Source organism: Dunckerocampus dactyliophorus, chromosome 18 (genome assembly GCF_027744805.1).
Source record: "Dunckerocampus dactyliophorus isolate RoL2022-P2 chromosome 18, RoL_Ddac_1.1, whole genome shotgun sequence".
Lineage (NCBI taxonomy): Eukaryota > Metazoa > Chordata > Actinopteri > Syngnathiformes > Syngnathidae > Dunckerocampus > Dunckerocampus dactyliophorus.
This window is the reverse complement of record NC_072836.1, coordinates 5,143,097-5,164,797: the sequence shown is the minus strand read 5'-3', so window position 1 is coordinate 5,164,797 and position 21,701 is coordinate 5,143,097. Positions and strand designations below refer to the sequence as shown.

The 21,701-nt window shown below is 45.1% G+C and overlaps 2 protein-coding genes across 4 annotated transcripts; both read right to left on the bottom strand.

The window, feature by feature from the left end:
- Positions 1-1,209: 1,209 nt before the first annotated feature.
- Positions 1,210-16,766, bottom strand: eftud2 (elongation factor Tu GTP binding domain containing 2). The gene is made up of 28 exons (XM_054760139.1): positions 16,497-16,766; positions 15,847-15,965; positions 15,570-15,732; positions 15,395-15,473; positions 15,230-15,305; positions 15,008-15,073; positions 14,878-14,913; positions 13,685-13,775; positions 13,524-13,606; positions 13,291-13,457; positions 13,083-13,207; positions 12,937-13,000; positions 12,759-12,849; positions 12,519-12,654; positions 12,278-12,405; positions 11,632-11,825; positions 11,393-11,504; positions 11,170-11,310; positions 10,075-10,176; positions 9,531-9,613; positions 9,221-9,307; positions 8,228-8,354; positions 7,424-7,511; positions 6,643-6,761; positions 6,271-6,365; positions 6,037-6,190; positions 1,558-1,665; positions 1,210-1,474 (listed from the first exon to the last, which is right to left on the bottom strand). Exons 2-28 carry the CDS (start codon positions 15,952-15,954, stop codon positions 1,379-1,381), a joined length of 2,919 nt encoding a protein of 972 aa, XP_054616114.1. The 5' UTR covers positions 15,955-15,965; positions 16,497-16,766; the 3' UTR covers positions 1,210-1,378.
- A 614-nt stretch (positions 16,767-17,380) lies between these two features.
- Positions 17,381-20,740, bottom strand: phospho1 (phosphoethanolamine/phosphocholine phosphatase 1). Of its 3 annotated transcripts, none has more exons than XM_054760142.1 (3): positions 19,910-20,740; positions 19,546-19,605; positions 17,381-18,516 (listed from the first exon to the last, which is right to left on the bottom strand). In XM_054760142.1, exon 3 carries the CDS (start codon positions 18,470-18,472, stop codon positions 17,705-17,707), a length of 768 nt encoding a protein of 255 aa, XP_054616117.1. In that variant the 5' UTR covers positions 18,473-18,516; positions 19,546-19,605; positions 19,910-20,740; the 3' UTR covers positions 17,381-17,704. The 3 variants fall into 3 exon arrangements, with proteins under 3 accessions (XP_054616117.1, XP_054616116.1, XP_054616115.1); XM_054760141.1 differs by having other exon boundaries at positions 17,381-18,644; positions 19,910-20,734; XM_054760140.1 differs by having other exon boundaries at positions 17,381-18,647; positions 19,910-20,732.
- Positions 20,741-21,701: the final 961 nt, after the last annotated feature.

Genomic DNA, 21,701 nt, shown 5'->3' with positions numbered 1-21,701 from the left:
GTCCATTTTCTATGCTGCTTATAGGGTTGCAGGTATGCTGGAGCCTACCCCAGCTGACTTCCGGCGAGGTACGCATATAGACAACCAACCATTCACACTCACATTCATACCTATGGACAATTTAGAGTCACCAATTAACCCAACATAATAATCCCAAACATAATAATCTTATATTTTCTAGATCGGTCTTTGATATTTAGTAGAACCTGTTGGAAACGTGCCCTGTATGATTTTTCCAGGTGCTCTGACCATTTCTTGTGGAGTTCTATGCACAAATGCCGAAAATGGGCCTCTCTCTTGCAAAGTTAAAGACTCCTTTAAAAACATTCCTGGATCCAGGCGGTGATCCGGATCACCCCCAAAATTTAATGAGTTCTTCCATATCCCATTTCCGTCAATTCCGGAAAATTTTATCCAAATCAATTTTTAAAAGTTAAACAAACAAATCAAACAAACAAACAGATAAACGCCGGCAAAAACATAACCTCCGCACTGCGCTCGGCGGAGGTAAATATCAAAGAGGCTCTTGCATCCTTTCATTTTTCAGTATGTGGCCCACGCTGGAAAAAGTTTGGACACCCCTGCTGTAACCCGAGAAAGTAAACTATGAGGTGACATTTTAATGGGGACAAATTCAGGCTTCAAAATAGGGATGCACCAATCCACACTTGAATTAGGATATCTGACGATACAAATACCATGAAATTAATATGAAACCACGGTAAAAGAATATAAGCAAGTGCAGCTGGAAGGAACCTAGATGTCTCCACACACACACACACACACACACACACACACACACACACACACACAGAAGTAAGCAGTCTCACACATTCAGGGCTTCACAGACAACACACAGCTCCTACCATCGCACATCACCCCCGGGTCTCTACAATGTAATTATTGTAGTTGACATTGTAGCCACCTGAAAGTTTTGTGCCGTGTAGCCGTCTGACTGTTTTGTGTGGCTGTGAACGAGTCCGGCGGGGGCGCTGGTGTGTGTGAGGACAGCCACAGTGCATGCGTGGAGGCAGCGACATTCGCTGATAACCTTTTGGCTAAGTTTGCTGATAACATGAACGCACAGATGTGGCTCATGGATCGGCAGTTTTCGATACCTGGATTACAGTGTTATGGTGATACTGGATCAGATTGGACCTACCCCTACTTTATAGTGGAATAAAGACAATCATGAAACAGCTTTCAAATACAAATACGATTCTTTTTTTTTATTACCATTGTTCAGACAGGTTGACATTTTCTTTAAAAAAAACCCAAAACTTTCAGGTTTGGTGTATTCTACAACAATCATTTTATACATACCGAAAATAAAAACAGATACAAAAGAAAATTGGACTGGTGGATGTTTTTTTGTGTCTCACATGGGATAGTTCAACACAACATCCTGCTTGGCCAGCTCCAGCAACATAGGGTCATCGAAGAACTTGCTGATGCTCACGTCCTCGCTCAAGCCCTGCCACGATACAGGATGTCGGTCAGGTGTGTGTGTGTGCGTGTGCGTGTGCGTGTGCGTGTGTGCGAGAAGTCGTCACTCACCTTGCGCCGTCGGGTCTTGATCATGAACTCTCTGGCCAGGTGGGGGGCGGGTTGAGGCTCCAGAGGTCTGATCACAATGCTCTTGTCCAACGGGTCGCCGGGAACGATCTGCAGAAGACAGGAGGGACGAGGGGGATGGTGTGTGGGGGGGGGGGCATGTGTTTCAACCAATTTGCTCGGATTATATACACAGTTGTGCTTGTCAATCCCTTGAAACCTAATTTGGTGAGGATTCGGCTAAACACGCTCAAGTTACGATGCGTGGTGTGAGAAATTTATAATGTAAATCTGACTTATGGGGTTTCATAACAGCGCCATTCATGTGGTGAATATGTCCGAAAAATAATAGCACAGGCAACACAGTAGGGGTGAATGTCTTGACACAATTTCACCCTTTTGTGTGCAGCGGTTCAGGAGTAAAAGTTACAACTTATGACTAGCATCCATACCCATACAGACTTGTAAATGTCATGTGACAGACTTGTAAATGCTAAATCATGTTCTTCCATCACTTGACAAATTGACAGCGGTACCTTGGTCTTCGATGGAGGTGATTGCTAAAAATATGTCTATAGGTTTTTGTAACACTGTGCCTAACAACCTAGCCCAGTTGCCCGTGTGTTATTCCACGAATCAAGTGTCGAAACAAAGCATCCATGCGTTACTGAATCGGTCTTAATCATGTTTATTATGTGTGTGGTTTATTTGTTCACAGAACACACACAAAATGATGAACAACTCTGTTTCTGTCTCCTTTCTTGCTATTCAGCACTGAGCGCCCTACACTGATGAGCGGTTCAAGCGCACTGCGTATTTCTTAGTGTTAGATGAAAAGGCTTTCAGACATGCTTTTTGATTAATGACAAAATCCGAGGTCCCACTGTAGTCTTAAACCTTTATTAATCACATTTAAAGGAAAAATGCACTTTTTGGGGGGAATTTTGCCCATCATCCACAATCCTTATGTGAGACATGCACACACACTTTCTTTTTCTGTCCGTTCTAAAGATATAAAAACAGATAAAGAGGCGGCTAAGAATATACGTAATGGCACGCACCTATTCCTCCTAAAGGGTCTTCTGAATAAACTCCAAAAAGCACCAACATTTGATGTGCCATCCATATTAAACAAGCTACGGCGACATTATTATTATTGTTACTAACATTGTTATGCCGAAGAACTTTGTTACTCGCATAGTGACACCTCGCCACACCACATCGGTTAGCGACGAGCTTCACCACACACTCGCTCACAGCGCTGCGCTCACAACGTCTCAGGCCACTACGGAAAGGTAACGCTACATATTGGAGCTGCCGCCACTGCTGCTGTTGTTTTGTTTTTGAGTTTGGAAAAGTTAACGCTAGCTGTATGTTGTGTTTGTTTCTATGTTGCTATGTGAAATCCATGCGCCCAGGACGGGAGCTCTGCTCATGCTCAAAATGGCCAAAATACTGTAAGTATTACATGTTGTCACAAATGTAGCTGTTACTAAATGGTCAAAGCATGTACATAAAACCTTGTTGGAGGTTTTTGTAGCTGTTTTAATAGCTGGCTTTCTAGGCAGAATAGGCGTGTCCCATCATGTGCATTCATTACCTGCCTCGTTTGATGTTTTTGTGTCTTTAGAATGCACAGGAAAGACGTGTTCATGTCTCACATAGGGATTGTGGATGATGGGCAAAATTCCCCAAAAAAGTGCACTTTTCCTTTAAAGACATCAAATTGTGCTCGGAAAAACAAACATTTGTCATCCAGAGAGACTAGTTTTCCATCTGATATCCATTGTAACTATTTAAAAGCACCTTGTCCAAAATCAAATTACAACAAACTTCAAGCACCCGAGACAAGCTGCAGCTGGTCCACTCGGGATATCTTTTCATTTATATCAAGCTGAGGTAAAAATCCCAGAAACAATCCATCAAGGTGAAAGACGCGTGACGTTCCCGCTGAGTGGACGCCTTTCGGAGGCGGCTCTCCGACTCCCCCTCCCCCTCATATTATCTGATTCGTTGGCAAGCTTCTGACTCGGGAACGGCGCCCATCAAGTTGATGGAGGAGGCGACGTGCGAGCAGCGCTGGTGACCAACGCTGGTGTCAGTGCCGCGTTGGCAGGTTGTCTTGTGGAATGATTTGAGTCATGCTGACCGAAGGCATGCCAGGCAAGGAGCCTTGCAGAAGCTTGCTCATCATCATCATCATCATCAGGTGACAATGTAACGACACGCTGTGTCTTTTTTGGGGAAGGCGCTTCTTCCCAAAGTTGAAAGTTAGGTCGCGTGTTTCCTGGCCTCAGCTAGAGAATAACAAATGCATAGACTGAAGGCAAATCAACAGATGGATGAAACAGAAAGTTGACACCGATTACAAGCCGGTCCTGGCAGAAGAACGCCACGCTAACGAGTTTAATGGGGCAAACACACAGCTGAATCAATATGTGCTAGCCAGCGTCTATCTCTGTCAAAGCGCCGTGGCGGAGAAGACGGATGCTGAGTAAGTAAATATGTAATCACGCGAGCAATGACGGGACTGGTTCTGGAGGCCAGGGAGATCCTTGTGGGACAAGGACACGCCATGTGACCTGGACGTGTGGGAATAAATCATTGCCCGGGACGGCAGATAATTTATGCAGAATGTTTGACACCGTATCATCACTTTCGCATACTTGTAAAAGTTGAACACATTCAAGTGTGCACTTCTTCCAGCTGAACGAGTGCATTCCATACGCTCCCTCTGAATCGTTCAGGTGCTACAGGACAGCTTTTAGCCCGAGCGATTGCTTTCCCTTCCACATGAAGGACTGTGGCGTACAGTAATCATGCCCCTCCCCCGCCTCAGAGTGGGCTTAATGTTCGCCGACAGCCGCAGAGCACGCACAAACGCATGTCGTACACGGCAGCCGGAGACAGACTTAAATCTTAATGACTCAACGCCGCACTTCAACAGTGATTTAGGCTGAGTGGCGGACAGGCGCACGTGGAAGGCGGGCGCAGCATGACGGATGTTTGTGCACGGGTTTAGCACGTGTGCATAAGGTGTTACTTCACACTTGGGATTTCTGTGTTTAATGCTTTCTGCGCTGTATAGCATTTTATTTGGAGCACTGGATTAGATGGTGAGCACCAAATTCACAGGACGCATTACACCTGCATAATACAATAAGATGCATATACAACTGTGTGGAGAAGTGACCACACATTCTTTCCTGTACATTTCCATATATTATTCATGTTAAAGCCTATCAAAAGTTTCCCAATGAGGAAATTCCCAGAATATGTCAACCCAAAGTAGGAAACGGGAAGTAAAACAGACAAAAACACATCATGCGTGTACGTAAACAAGTCTCCCTGTAGGAGGGGTTATATGTGGTGGTCCTCGGGTTATGTACGAGTTCCGTCCCCTGACTGCGAGGTAAGTCGGGGTTTGGTGTAATTAACTCACACTGTACACAGAACACACAAAGGACGTATGAAATACAGTGGAACCTTGGATAGCGTCATTAATTTGTTCCAGAAGGTCCGACTCTAACCAAAACGGACGCTAACCGCATCAATTTTCCCATAAGAAATCATGTAAATCCAATTAGTCCGTTCCAGGAAGCCAAAACACATGCTTATAGTTTTACATGCAGGAAGCAATTCCAAATGCATATCAATGATGACTGAAAGGGATAAATGAACACTTAGGGTTACTTTTACCTTCACTGAAGACGTGATTCTTGATGCGAGTGTTCGCATAGACACGATATGGCAGCAAGACACCCCATGGACACCACCTTCCTGTTTTGCCATGAGTTATTTCTTGATTGAATAGTGTTTTTCACCTCAATAACCCAAAATGAAGCCACAGAAAGTTTTAGGTGCCAGCATTTTGATAAAGGAGGTGAAAAACACTACTAAATTGAATTGAATTCAAGAAATACCTCATGACAAAACAGGAAGACGGTGTCCGTGTTGTATCTCGCTGCGACATTGCGTCTTTGGAAACACTCGCATCAAGAGTCACGTCTTCAATAAAAGGTAAACGTAACCTTAAACGTTTATTTATCCCTTTCATTCATCATTTATATGCATTTAGAATTGTTTTATGCATGTGAAACTGTAAAAGCGTGTTTGGTGTTGAACATTTTTGAGGGTCAACGGACTTTCAGTTCTGGCTGCCATTTTGTAACTTAGCAAGCTAGCTTCTTTGTTTGAGGCTATGGACGTTGTGTGATAAAAATACATTGACACAGGTGGACTCATGCAGTGTTTTAATAACATGACCAGACGCACGCACGCACGCTGTATTGTATGCTAAAATGAAAATGTGCGTAAACAGCGGGAACATTTGGGCGTAAATGTTTTAAGTTAACCGAAAAACATTGCTAACCAAGGTTCCACTGTACAATAAAGAATTAAATGAGGCTGCGTGCAGCAGGCTTCAAAGCAAGCTGTGTTTACCGGCCGCTTCGATTGGGCGACATGTAATCTAACTCATACCTGCCAGTGATGGAAGACGGACAGCGCGAAGGCCTGCCCCTGAGTGTGAGTGCGGAGGTCGGTCTCGAAGCCGAAGGAGTCGATGGCTGGGATAAAAGCCTTGATGGTGTAGAGTGGCGAGCCTGGGATCGGCGCGTCCTGAGTGACGTGGCCCCTGTGAGACGGCGGCACGTTTAATAAGCAAATGACAGGTCAGTGTTGATGTTGCTCTCGTGAATCAAAGCAGGGACAGACCTCCGTCGGGCCAGCACCGTGTAGACAGCGGACACACAGTCAGCCGGAGCCTGAACCTCCACAAAGTAGTAAGGCTCCATCAACCGTGGAGTTGCCTGTAACACAAGGAACCATATGTTTCTTTTTGTAAGCATGTGGCTAATGCATGAACAGGTGACCCATGACGGCCACGCGGTCAAAAACGAGCTGAGGAGACGAGCCAAAGCGGCCAAAGAGGAACGTCACCGCCCCGCAATTAAAGAGAATGATGTCAGCAAAAATGCAAAGTGTAATCAAGGTAATGGAACATTAAAGAAAGCCATTCTTAATGGCAGATAGGAGACAGGAGGGGTGGGGTGGGGTGGGGCGGTGTAGGGGTCTCTGTGAGCTCACCATGAGGAAGGCCGAGTACACCACCCTCCTGGCGGTCGGGATAACCTGGCCTCCTCCTCGGTGCAGTGGCTCCTGGGCGATGACCGCATCCAGGATCTTGAACTTCACATTCCTGATGGCTGAGGGCAGGACAGGAAGATTGAGAGCAAGGAAAGGCCAAGGAGGAAGGAAGGAGAGTCTTTTACACTCAAGTCAAGGGTACAAAGTGGTCAAATTAAGCTAATATTTCCATAAATACACTTCAACAAGTCCAGATTACCGTCTTTGTGCACTTACCAGAAAAGACAATCCCAATATTTATCCACTTCCTCCTCTTTTTCTTGTCTTTTTAATTGTGAATTGCAACCACTTGAGTTAGTCCCTCCCCTTCTGCTACCTAGCCAAGATGGCGATGATTGACAGCGCTGCACACTCACCATTTGGTGCGTGTTGAGTACAACATCGGTATAGTGTAAGTACAGTATGGAAGTGTGCGAATTGAAACCCAGCCACTGTAAGGATGTTTCCAACCAGCTTATGAAACAGGGTCAATTTAAAGTCTCATCAGACATCATTTATGGCTACCGAGGAGCAATTGGCAGCTCCCGAGGCATACAATCATCACCATCACAAATCATGGCTCAGACGATGTGCCCGCATGCCTATTTGTGTCTCGTTTTACAAATGATAAACGATGCTTTGTTGTTAGCATTAGCTCTCGGAGTCAGACAGCGGTCTTGATTTGAAAACACTTGGTTGAAATTGTACCAAAGGGTGCAACAGGAATAAGGATGAACCTTACGCTCGTCACAGAGAGGCCCCTCCCTGGTGCCCCACTGGAAACCCTGAACGATGCTGTCTTTGACCGAGCCAAGCAGCGCCTTGTCCACCTGTCGGAAATAACAAACCACATAAAGAATTCCATTAAAAACAACAAAGTTTTCATCTGATACTCTCATTGAGAGCAATGTTGCAGTTATTCCAATACAGTGGATGCCTGCACATTCATGAATTTCAGTTATAAAAAAAAAAAAAAGATATATATATAAAACCTATGGATTTTATAATGTAATATGAGTTGAATAAGTGAGCGAAGATTGTGCATTTAGTATGTTAGCTTCCGTTGTGAGTAAACAATAACAACTGAAGAAAGACGGAGGGTTGTAAAGCTGTATGTAGTCTATTAATTACAATCGCTTTTACTGAAAATCGGAGGCGAACGTTAAGCTAAGAGGAAGGTTTGGAGAGGGGAAGAGCAAGCCGTGTGTTTATAACAGACATTTTTATGGTTGTATCGCTGTATGGTTGTGTCTCTGTAAGTCAGGAGTGCCCAAAATGCAGCCCGGGGCTCATTTTTTAATGTCCCTGCATATTCTAAAAAGTACATTTCTTTACATGACATTATACTTTAGTAGATATTACACTAATTTACTTTGTCACCCACCCAAGTTAAGATATCTTCACATATATTAACCTACATTGGATTGGTTCTGGCATCTTTAATGTCCAAAACGTACCCCGCATCCCTACGTTTGGCTGTATGCGGACTTTGGTGGAAAGCACTTTCACACTCGTCATATTTTGACAGTATAACCATTTAGCTGACCTCAGAGGGCAGTGTGTCGTCCACAAGGATGTTGGGTCCCGTCGTGTCGGGTCCAAAGGCCCAGATGGACCTAGCGGCCAGCAGATCCCAGTCATACTTGGTCTGGAAAAACTCCCCCAGCTTCTTCCTGGGGGCAGAGAGAGCGAGAGGAAGCGGTAAGAAAAGGTGCGTGAAGTGTCAGCTGTAACATAAAGGAGATTGGTTGATTGGGGGGCTTGAGGGGTTAATGGAAGAGGAAGAGCAGAGCGGAGGTTTTGGTCTAATGGGGTGTGAAGTGTGTCACTCTTCTGGCACCGCTGCACCCGCATGACCTCGCCGCACAAAAGGAAGCTTACAAGCGGTAAGGCACACATATAGTGTATATATGCTGTATATAGTGTCACAGAGACGGGAAATCTCATGCGTGCTTTTAGAGCATTTTCAATTAGTGTAAGTGAGCAGATCAATACGGAGAGAAGGCTCTTAAAAAAGCTCCACGTTCTTTTCACCAAACACAGCACACCATCTTTTATTTTCTGTCCAAATATTCCGGAAGGGAAACGCCCCGCATGTGCGTTCTATAAATCTGCATTTTAATTAAATGTTAAATTTGATTCCGGAAAACACACTCTGCTGAATTAAAACTCATCAGAATGTTATCAGCTTGAAAAGGGGGAAAGTGGCTGTGCACCTAAGAGTTTGCAGGAAGAATATTTGGTGGTTTTACCATCAAAGGAACAGGTGACCACTGAATGCTCTGCATTCTTCAATCACTGCCTTTAATTAAAAGAACAAATCACTCTTACATGCTTGTGCATTTGTGCCTTCAAACCGAGGGATAAAAGAGGAATAAGGCTGTGAAATACGGCAACTTTCAAAAGCTTCGGGGGCCATTATCGGACATAAATGTCTGGAGGTACGTCGAACACGGAAGGCACGTTACACCTCGACTTAATCGCCCTTTTCATTTCATTACTTTAAGACTTTAATGGGCGAGGTGGTCTCGTGTCGTACCTGTTCCACGTGATTTGCACCACTTCGTTCTCGATGTCCTCGGCCAGCCCCTTCTCCAAGGGCTCAGCGATCATGGTGATCTTATTCCTGCCAATCACATCACATCACACAGCTGTCAATCACTCACACTGACACGGTCCTCTGGAGTAGGCTGCAGGAGGTCTACCCCCCAGCAGTAAACATATTTATCTCCCAAATGTTAAATGTGGGATATTATTACATGTTTTGCGTTTACATTGGATTTGTGATTGACACAATGAGGGATGTTTCTTATGTTTTCACTTCTTTGTGCATCTACACCGACACTCACTTTTTGTTTGGCGTCTCAGCAAAACATTTGAGGGACGACGTCTCCACGACCGTTTCGCAGAAGGTCACAACTGGGTCGGCAACCTGCGGACGTAAACAAGAGCTGTTGCAAAAGAAAAGGACATTCTAAAAAGGACTTAAAGACGTACCGTACAAGCCAAGTTTGGATACACCTTCTCGTTCAATGAGTTTTCCTTATTTTCATGACTGTTTACATTGTTGATACTCAAAACTATGAATGAACACGTGGAATTATGCACTTAACAAAAAAGTGAGAAATAACTCTAAATATGTCTTACATTTTAGATTCCTCAAAGTAGCCACCCTTTGCTTTTTTTGATCGTGCTGCAAACCGTTGGTGTTCTCTCAATGAGCTTCATGAGGTAGTCACCTGAAAAGGTTTTCACTCCACAGGTGTGCCTTGTCAGGGTTACTTAGTGGAATTTCTTGTCTTATTGATGGGTTTGGGACCATGGGGTTGTATTGTGTGTGTCCAAACGTTTGGCCTGTACTGTATGTAGTAGAAGGCAGAATGAGTCCATTACTTTGATGTCAATCTCAGAGTACATCTTGCGCAGGTCGTGCATGACACAGTCCAGGTAGAGCTCCCCTGTGCCCAAGATGACGTGTTCTCCCGACTCTTCCACCTGAAGGCCACACAAGAACAAAGCAAATCTCCCAATGACACATCACTACAGTGGAAACCCCACTTAAGTCGACAGCCTGTCTATGTCAACCAACTGAACAAGTCCTGGTCTGCTGTGTTCTTATTACTAAAGAGTGCCTGCTTATGTCGATGTGGACAAGCAGTTTGAGAGCCAGAAGGGTCATTTCTATGAAAAACTGGTCTGTTGATGCAAACTTGTGTTGTAGTATTGTTAATTTCATCATTATTGCTCAGACTCCTGATGCTACTACCACTAAAGTGTAGGGGACTGTATGCAAAGGGTTCCCCGTCTGATTCGGGGGCACCAACATTTAAAAGTGCTGAAGACATAATATCACGTCCTCTCCCTGCTTTGACTACGTAAAGTGCGGCCCACGAAATTAACACGAGTTGTGTTTGTTGTCAGCCAATGATAGCGATTTGGAAAAGTTTAGCAACAAACGTTAGTCGTCATTGAACACACAGCTTATCGTAACAACATCAATGCAAATTGTGGTTCACCGGTCTGAGGCTGCTTTTGTGTGTGTGTGTACGTTCCACGGACATGTGCGTGAATACCAGCCAGCTGTGAGTGACATCCACAAACTCACATCTTTTTATACGGGCCAAACAAAAATTTACCACAGTTTTTATGCAGTTTAACTGTTGATTTCGAGAAAGATGTTTTTTTTTGTATGATCTGTTCTTTTACTAACCATCATTAGTAACATACTGTATATTAGCCGCTAATGGTGGCGTTAAATTTTTTGGTTTAAAAACAAAAAATGTAATCTTGAGCCAGTTGCCTACAGTCCCTTTAAATTGAAAACATGCACACAGTGACTTCCTCTTCAGTGCAAAGTAAGCCTCAAAATAAAAGGCATGGCAGTATTAATCTGTTGTACCACAGAATCTAACACCGTCTCCCCCCCAGATTATCTTGACAACTGCTTATGTCATTGTCAGTCAGCCAGTCAGATGGATATTGATGTACCTTCGTGGTGAGGGAGGGGTAACTCTTGTTGACCTTCCTCAGTCCGTCCAGCATTTTGGGCAGCTCTGATGGGTTGACGGGCTCCACGGCGATCTTTATCACTGACGCCGTGTTGAACTTCAACGGCCTGAAAATCTGAGCCTGGAGATAGAGGAGTCATAATAAGTGTGAATCACTCATCTAATGTGCTTTTTTTTTAGGCTTTAAGAAAGTCCAGTCGCACCTCTTCGTTCCCTCTGGGCTCCGTGATGGTGGCAGTCTTGACTATGGGCTGGTCGCATCCTTCAATTAGGACCCAGTTCCCAGCAGGCACTCGATTGACTTCAATTTGGTATCTTATATATATATATATATATATATATATTTTAAAAAGGGGTGGAAGAGATGAGATTTAACAAAAAAAGAACCCCCCTGCCCCCGTTGACTTTTAACTGTCAATTAAGGCCAATCCTCGAGGCATACCTGGCGACTGAAATCCAAAGCCGGCCCACGGTACAGACCTGGGAATCCTCCTCATCCTCCAGGGTGTAGTTCTCTCCTAAAACCTTGACTGGCTGGCCTGCCTGGATGGTGCCGCTCAGCACCCTGCCAAACGCGTGGAACTGCACACCGTCCTCTGTGCTGTACATCTTAGTGGTGTGGCACATCAGAGGACCCTGATGAAGGTGAGGAAGGGATAAGGATTACAATTTGGGATATGGAAGTCTTCCAAGTGGAATGCAGTGTTTCTTGACTGTGATTGGTGAATAAGCAGGAAGTGTGGTTGCTGCTGGAGTCAGGAGCTACAAAAGTGTACAAGCCCGCGTTTGAGTTGAACACTGCTGTTGGCGTGTTAAGGTTGGCAATAAGCTTCAGTAGGGCATGAGCGTCCTGTCAGGTCTACACTTTGATTTTTTATTAAACAAATTAAACAACCTCATTTTATTTACATGATAACAGCATGCTTTCGCAGGTTTGTGAAATGTTATGTGGAGGAGATTGAAATACAGGCGGCCACGCTGCGCGCATGCATGTTTGTGTGTGTGTGTGCACATGTTTGTGGCCCCCAGACTTTCAAACTGTAAATCAGTAACATTGTCTTGAATTAAACTTGAACAGTTACACTTACTTCAGGGTCACACTCCGCCATGGCCTCCCCCAGGTCCGAGTCCAGACCTCCAGTGTAGGTGTGTTCTATCTTGTTCCGAGCGCCCTCCTGTGGTGAAGGGATGTGCTGCACGCACATGTCCACAAAGCCTATGCAGGGAGAGAGCTCAATTACACAAGCACGCACGCACTGCACGCACAAACACTGGAGTCACATGGCATTGCTTTCCAAACTAAATAACGGAATAAAAATAAAAGCATACCAGTGAACTCTCCAAAGAAGCGGTTACACACCAGCCTCAGCAGCGGCCTGATGTTGAGTTTCAGTTCTTCTTTGGACAGGTGTACCCCCAACTCGTCCAGGACTCTGGGGAGAGATGTGTCCACGTCTCCAACCACCTAAACAGACATCCTTGATTGGAACTCCAGGGAACTGAACATGTCATAGAGGCTGTATTGATCTAGTTTTATTTTTTGTTTGTTTTTTAAAGATGCATTCCAACCTGTGAGAGGATTTTGTAGAGAGGCTCCAGGACAAACTCCACAAAGCTGCGCTGAGAGTTACTGCTGGGAGCTTTCTTGGTGAACTTGCGTCTGGGATGAAATACAAAACACAAAACCATGAAGGCATGGGAGCAGAAAACATTGTCTCGATTTCAAACATTGTTTAAAACCGCTCACGTTTTGGGGTTAAAATAAATGTCCCCCCAGAGTCTCTTGGAAAACTCAGTGTAGTTGATGTCACCTGCAAAAAAACCCACACACTCATATAAGAGGGGTGCATGAAAACAGAACAAAACAGGCTTGTTAGTTGTGTTTCGTCGCACCATAAGTATCCGCGTAGATCTTGGCAAAGGAGCCCAGAGTGAAACAGATGCTGTACTGGGAGCTGGCAAAGCAGACGTTCCCGAGCAGAGGAGAAACCACCAAGTTCTCATCTGTGGAGTACGTGCTGAGAGGGGAAGTGGGATGAATGAACACACTCTCGAACAGGAAATCACTTGTTTGGCTCCACGGGCCTACAGGGAATTTTACCTGAGCAACCCGTTGACCTCGTCCACAATGTGGCGAAGTTTGTAGTAGGCGTCCGTGGGGGGCAGTTTGAGCTCCACGATGAGTCGGTCCACCTTGTTGATGCAGATGGTGATGGCCATGTGCTCCTGAACGGCGTGTTTGATGAGTCGCTCGGTATTCAGCATCACCTGCAAACCAATACGGGACACATTTAGTTAGATCATATCGGAACAAGATGACAAAAACAAACGTACCCCTTCCGCCGCGTCGATGAAGAGGATGATGCCGTCTGAGATGCGGATGCTGGATGTGACCTCATCCGAGAAGTTCACGTGACCTTTAGGGGACAAGAGTGGGTTTGCTTTCTGTTGTGTCGCCACAAAATGAGCATACGCATGCAAAAGAAGCACCGTACCCGGCGTGTCCATTATGTTCAACAGGTAGGATTTGCCTCTGGAGTCGGGCAGCACCATTGTGACGGGGGTACTCTTGATGCCAACCCCTCTCTGTGAAATACACACAGGACATAATCAGCCAATTGTTTCTATTTATATACAGTAATCCCTCCTTTAGGCAGTTAATGGGTTCCAGACCCCTTCATGATAAGTGAATTTCCGCGAAGTAGGATTTCTTATTTATAAATGGAACATTTTCATAGTTGCAGCATAGTTTACGGCCTTCTAAAAACAGTTTTTAACACTATTTGAGTCCTCTAGACATTAAATAACACCCCTATAGTCACCTTTACACTCACATTACCCAATATAGTAGACATAACAGAATATAAGCTATTTGAGACATAAATAACACTCGTACTCGTGTGCTGCTGTAATGGGTTCTGGTGCTCGGGGAGCTGAGTGGGGAGCGGACAGGGGGTGATGTCAGGAAGTGATGCCGAGGGTCCATTGTTAAGGACCCTTGAGGTTAAGCTTGGCGTGGGCTATAGCTGCAACAGTATCTCACATTAGGAATGATTGTGCCTATTGTGAGATCATTTAAACCTGCACAAAGCCTGCTGTTGTTTGGGAGCAAGTCTCACCAAACATTATTGACACCTAGTGACCAGTGTAGAATACTACATATCACCACAGCATCTTTGACTGAGTCTTCTGAATGTCTTTATATGCTAGTTCATTTAGCCGGTTTTGTGATAGAAGATGTTTAAAATATGTATAATTTGCTTTAATAAGCACTTTTTTTTACTAATTGGCTGTATTCAACCACAAAAGAGTGTGATTTATTAATATCATTTTGAAAAACTGACAGTGAGCCTGCAAAATTCAAAGCGCAAAGTGGCGAGGGATTACTGCACTACATTTCTACAAAGTAACCAGACACTTTATCCACTTGATGATCAAATACACACTTTACCTTCTCCCCACTGGGCGGCTGTAATTACATTTACAGTGGAACCTGCTTATGTTGACGCCCACCGTACTGGATGGCTGGCATCAACATAACCGGTTGTCAGCATAAACAAAACCAAAGCTAAACACTGATGGCATGTTTACTTGTGACTTTTGCCAGAAACATGTGGACAATGGGCGATGATAAAGGATTTTTGTTTGTTGAAATCTGTAAAGCTGGTGTTTATAAGAAAGTGCTCACCTCCTGTTCGGTAAAGAGGATGTCTGTGTAGCGGAGCTGAAAGAGTCAAGAGGCGTGTTAGACTGCAGTGATTTCCACAACCTACAATGAAAATGAATGGATGCTGGATTATCTTTGCTAGCACACTCACATCTATGTCATCCCTTTTCCTGATTTCAGGGTGCGTCTGCTCTATCAGGCAGTCCACAAAGCAGGTCTGATGGGGATTGAAACATTTTATGAAGTCATTTAAAAACAGCATATGTTATGAGAACAGACTGTGATGATATTGGGAGCATATGTTTCCTTAGGCAAAACGCCGTGGAGGACTTCCAGCAAAGGACACACAGATGCAAGCAGGGAGGAATCTAACCTTGCCGTGGTGGAGGTGACCACACAGAGTGACATTACGGATCAGCTCGGGACTATCCATCAAGTCGGCAAGGAATCTGGCAAGGAGGAAAACACCACTTAGCGCAACACAACAAGCAGGAAAGATTATACAAACGCAATCACAGGCCAGTAGAGGGTTACTGACTCCATGTCATAAACGGTAGCCGGTAACTCTTGCTCCATCAGGGTGAACTGCTTGTGTCTCACTGGCTTGATGATGGGCTCTGATGGGAAAACAAAGGAGGAATTCGCTTGTGTTGATATTTAGTATCGATAAACCTGCACAAACAAAGCAAAATCTGCTTCTCTTTATCACACACCTGTAAGAGGTTGCGTGTCTTCTTCCTGGACGATGGTTTCCACTTCAGGCCCATAGACCTCCTCTGCTGTTGGGTAGTACTTCTTGTCCTCATGCAGGACCACCTCCATGCCGGGCACGTCCTCATCCGCATCAGCCGGCTCGTCTTCATCGTCCTCATCTCCCTGCCAGAGGAGAGTTTTATTTTAACAACGTGCACGTATGCACACATAAATAAACCGCGTTGGTGTGTGACATTATCAGCTAAAACATTAGTAAATAAATATGGGGGGTTGTACCTCATCAACGTCTCTGTCCTCCGCATCCAGGTCATTTTCCTCATCGTCATCAGAGTCCAGCTCTGGACCGATGTAGTTTCCAAATTCGTCGTACAGATCAGCCTCCATTTTGCAGAGAACTGAGGAAAGGGTTGTGTATGTTTTAATACGAATACTTTTCGGTGAAAAAAAAGCAGCAGACGTAATGAGCAGGTTCGAAAAGCCATTTTTTAGCCTTGCAATCTGCTTTGTTACAAGCTGTTGTGCGCTCAGTTGTCGATAATTCATCACTAAAACTTATCTGATCACGTAACGTAATTAACACTTGGTTTATTTCGCGACCTCACACCGACTAGCTCATTGAACTCCGTAGTGCAGCTAATGCTAACTCAGCTTGCAAGTTTGCGATTCCATCGGCAGTGACGATATTCACGATTTAAAAAAGCCTGGTTCATATTGCATTTTAGAAGGGGTGTGCTGCGTTTTCATTTTGCGCTGCTGGATTGAGCTAATTTTTCTACCCATTCAAGTATTAGCATGCAACTAAGCTAACGAGGCAAAGAATGAATGACAAGAAGTGACAACGTTCACGTTACGTTATTGTGAAGCGACTACAAACATGTATCCTCACTAGGTTGAATTGTTACCCAAAGAGAAGACAAAATACTCACCTGTAGTCTGTTATAACTAAGCACTAACGTATTCCTTTGCTAACAATATAGAAGTTACTTGCAACGTACTATATTTTTCAAATAGAGCCATGCGCATGAAATGCTACTTCCGGTGTTTTTTTCTTCCACTGCTAAAAGAGCGGACTATCTAAAAATAACTGGCTCACTATCGCCCCGTCGGCACCTAGTGGTCAGTCAGTAGAATGCAATTCAGAAATACTTTCACTCAAAGAGAATTATTTGACTGATACGATCAGCTGTTATATGTTGTGCTTTTTTGTTTTTTGACATTTTATAATACTTTTTACTTGCACTTCACAACTTTTTCTGCCACTGCAAAAGTAACACTTGAAGACAATTGATCGATTTAGGTAAAACTACTACTTTAACATGTTATTTGCAAGTGTGTACTTTTAATGTCAATTATTATTGCACATGCGCTATACACCGGCCAAGAAAGAAACACTACACTACATTATCGACGTACATAAAAAGTAGTAGCATTTATTTGGCCGCCAGATGGCAGAACAACCAAACTGTACATGTTGACGAGGTTATGGCGCCCCCTTACGGTCACAACTGCTTACTACAACAAGACTGTTTTTATACAGTCGCTAGATCAAAGTTTAACAACGTTTTCCACTTATAAAAAAACGATTATGACACCAAACCTGCATTTATTTGCAAATAATAACACGTTAAAGCTAAGTTATTTGTTTTTTAAATACCAAAGTCTCCATTGTAGAGTAAAATAGTTCTATCATTGCCAATTCAGTAGACAGACAATAAGGATTGGGAAATATAAGCAGTAAGTGTTTTAAGAGACAATTCTTTGGAACTTTGCTGCTGAGTGTCATAAATCAATACAAACACACACAAACAGATTGAGTTGATGGCTTTATTCCTGTTGCTGGTAATAGTTTGCTTCACCAGGCTTTGGCCTGCCGAGTAAATACACAAAAAGACTGACAACATATAAAGACACACAGTACATTTCAAGATAGTCATTTAAAGAGAAGCACCTTCTTGAAGAATACTGCCGAGATTAGTACATGGAAAAGTGCACTTTGTGAAAAATAACTGAATAGAAAACATTTTGCATGACGTAATATAATTATTGCCTTCAAAGTTGCCACTTCCTGACAGTAGAACTGAACCTGAAGTAGCCCCCGCCTCCATACATTTCTCTCCAGGACCACCCTTTCTCCCTACTCGGTCACTATCTTCCTCAGCCGCTGCACCACGTCTTCTGCGGTGGCCCAGGGCACCGTCACCGCCTTGAACTCCCCCGGCATGGACTCGTGGGTTTCCGTGATGAGCCGGTGCATGGGGAAGTCCCGCCGCGGGAAGGCCACGTCCCGGGGCCCCAGGGCGAGCGCCGGGCAGAAGTCGTTGGCTCCGTCCCCCACGTAGAAGACCCTTTGGTAGGGGCGCCCTCGCTCCTGTGTCCGGCGAGTCACGTACTCCCGGATGATGGCCTGCTTGCACATGTTCTCCGGGCACCGCGGGCAGTCGTGGGCGTGGAAGGGCCTCAGCACCAGGCGGCCGTCCCTGTTGAAGGTGGCCGGGTTGCTGAAGATGCGGTGGAAGAGGGGTCGTGCACCTGCACGCCTCAGCCACGACTCAATGAAGAAGGTGTTGGCGTCGGACACCAGGATCACTTCGAAGTCGTGCGAGGGCCGGCTGCGGAGGAACTGGAAGAGGGTGAGCATGCCGGGTGTGGCGGGCAACTTCTCCATGACCCCGCGTATGTCGCTCTCGGTGACGCCCTGCTCGGCCAGGTAGCCCAGGACGCGCTGCATGTAGTCGTTGTAGCGGCCCTGCTGGTAGGTGTCCTTCAGCCAGTTGGGCAGGTGCTGACTCGGGGCGGTCTGCACCACCATGTCATCGCTGGTCTCATCCACGATGGTCTCGTCAAAGTCGAAGATGATGAGGAAGCGCTTGTCCGGCGAGATGTGACCCGGGTGGGAGGCCATCCTGCTCTCGTTGTGCACTCGGGACCTGGGATGCTCCTCCTCGCCTGGGGGGTGAGGTGGGAAATAACAGCAGTTGAAGAACGAGTCCCCCATGACTGTCTAGTGAAGCACTGTGGCGGCCGCAAAGATCCTCTCCTGCATCCCAAGGTGAAGTGGAAGCTATCCCGGGGGTCTTCTGAAGGGGAATGAGGTGGGCAGAAGTGTAATTTGAATATTATTTCAAAAAGGAGCCAGGAAGAGCGATGATTCTCAAACTGTGGCACAGGTACCACTGGCGGCTCACGAGCTCCATACAGTGGTACTCAGGAACGCCTGATTTTCCTAAATCAGCAAAGGAACGTTGAACTCACCTCGAACGCTACAAGCCAATAAATCACTTGGAGTACCGGCCACACGTTCGATGCGAAGCGGAGGTGGTACTTTAAGTGTAAACAGTTTGAGAACCATCGGATACATTAGAACAGGGGTCTCCAACCTTTTTCACGCTAGAATAAAAGCAGCAGGAAAAAAACAGCCACAGAAAATGCATTTTTGAACTGAAGTTTTCTGAAGACGCAAACTTGGGGGCGGCATGGCTCAACCTGAAGGTTGGGAGTTCCATCCTCCGTCCTCCCGTGGTAGTGTCCAAGTGTCCTTGGGCAAGATACTGGACCCACCAGTTGCCTTGGAGGTGGAAAAGCGCGATAAAAGTGAAAGACCGTTTACTTCTGAAAATGGGCTCGACGTTTATGATTACGTCATCATCTCGCGGCTAAACAATGACAAAATGCAACGGCAAACCAGCAGTCTGCAATTTGCGTCGCTCCGTACAAAAAACCCCCGTCAAAGTCAATGTACATCATTTGGCGAGCTACAGGCAGCTCGCGGGCGACATGTTGGAGACCCCCTGCAAGAGCGAATACACTCAGAGGTCACTTCATGAGGTACTATTAGGTATTCTGGTTACATAAAAGACAAAAACTGACCGTTATTATCCGATTTAATCTGTATTTGTCTAATTTGGTTGAAGGTGCAGGTGTACCTAATGAAGTGACCACGCAATCGTCCACGTAATTCCGTGTTTTTTTACTCACCTTTTTGGTGTGTTGCTGCGTGGACGTGGATCACATGGAGCACCCCGCCCGTGTCTGTTACTTTTGGAAAGGTGAGGTGTCAATAAGAAGTTTTTAAAACAAGCCCTTATGATGAAACATGATGATTGCAAAATAAGGAGTTAGCACGAAAGCAAACAATTGGTACTTAAGAGGTATGTCTGTGTCAAGATTAAAGACGACTTTATCTGTAATTGACAATTAACAGCTCTGTTGAACAAGTAATGCCAAACATACGTCAACGTCACACAGGTATTTGACCTACTTTCGTACAAAAACATCAACAGCAGCAGAAAAGCGCCGCTGATGCAGATAAATGTGCAGAAAAGTAACACTAAACACATACTTGCGTCACCGCTGCCGGTTCTGATCGTCGTTTGAGGGTTCGGTCCAGTCGCACTGAGAGGAAAGGCAGCGTTGCGCGGCTTTTTATGTGACACTCGAACGCTCCACCACCGCCGATCGTGAGCGCGCCGAGTCCGCCCAGTTAATAACAGAGCTGCTTCTGCTGCTGTGCGCGGTCACGACTCAAATACGACATAATACAGAAAGACTGCACTTCCTCATACCCTTTCTGTCGATATCACATTCAAAGATTGGTCAGCCCTGTACTCTGGGTTAAAGAATAGAACCCGTCCAAGCCCAAAATACTATGTACCTGGTGCACTGTATAGTTACTGTATACACAGTACTAGTTAATCTACCCAACATAGTAACGTGACAAGCCCAGAAGAGATCCCTTTGTTATAAACATGACAAACCCAGATTATAAAGTGGACTAGTCCAGAACACCACTAAACATCTGCACAATATAAACCTGCTGGGTAGTCAAGACGGGAATATACCTTTGGGTATAATCTCAATAATCACAGACCATGAAAGGCATATGATAAAAAAGCACACAGAAGACCCTGGGTATAAACCGGACTAGCCCAGAATATACCCTGGGGCATAAACAAGACTACACCCTTGTGTATAAACTAGACTAGCTTGTAATATACCCTGGGCTATGAACAAATAGAGAATACAGGCCAAGGAATAACCTTGACTACAGCTGGTAGATACTAGACTATCTTAGAATATACCCCAGGGTAGAAAAGTGATTATAAACTACAATAGTGGAGATACAATATACAGTATAAACTACACTAGGCTACAATATACCGTGGGCTCTTTCCCCCCCCCTGTCGGATTTAAAAAACCTTTACCCAGATGGCTGTTTGGACTCAGGCCTGGAATAAAACCCATTCCTTCTGCCATGAAAGGCAAAAGCGTGTGCTGGGAATAACATACCACGGGGTATAAACTCCATAACTGCAGAATATATCCATAAGAACTGTCTGGCCAAGCTCTGATTATACAGTAATCACAATACGCATGTATGGATACACAATACACTCGTTCATGTAGTGTATTAGCTCGACTGGAACATGCCACAGGTGTCATCACAGGATATACACAAATGATAAAGTACGACAGATACAGATGCAGTGTATAAACATATAGTTTTGTATTTACAAGCTGTGCAGTTACGCAACATCACGTCTTGTCCAAGCATCTTCCTGCTGGAAAATGTTGAGTGAATTGACTTGCAAGACAGCGCCCTCTGCTGGGTTCATAGCTGCAGCACTTACCCCCGCTGACAGCGCCGTCAAACCACTTTCTCGTGAAGTTACCACGAAAAAACTAATTATTTTCCATTTAAAAGCAGAGAAAATACATCTGCAAATACACTGTGGTTCGAATGCCCGACCCCAAAGAGACTGCGATGTACTGCAGTTTATGAAACCAGGCTGCTACACCCCTACTGCTAACTATCTTTGCATCTTCAGCTGAGCTTTCCACGCAAGCGTTCCGCGTTTAAGTGGGCCAGTGTGCCATCGCGCTAGTTCAACATCATCATCTTCACATCAGCAATGCATCCTTCCTCGCTCGTTTCTGGTGAACGTGCAGCTCGATTGGCAAGACCACCACTTCACGACGCCAGCGTGAAAAGAACCCCCGCCTCCACCTATTCTTCTCCATCTCTTATCTGCCTGTTACCACGCATGTCCTCCTCCTCCTCACCTCCAAGCCTAACAGCTCACAGCTGGCTCGGTGACTGCATCCACTGCCAACAGGGAGACGTTTCGACAGCG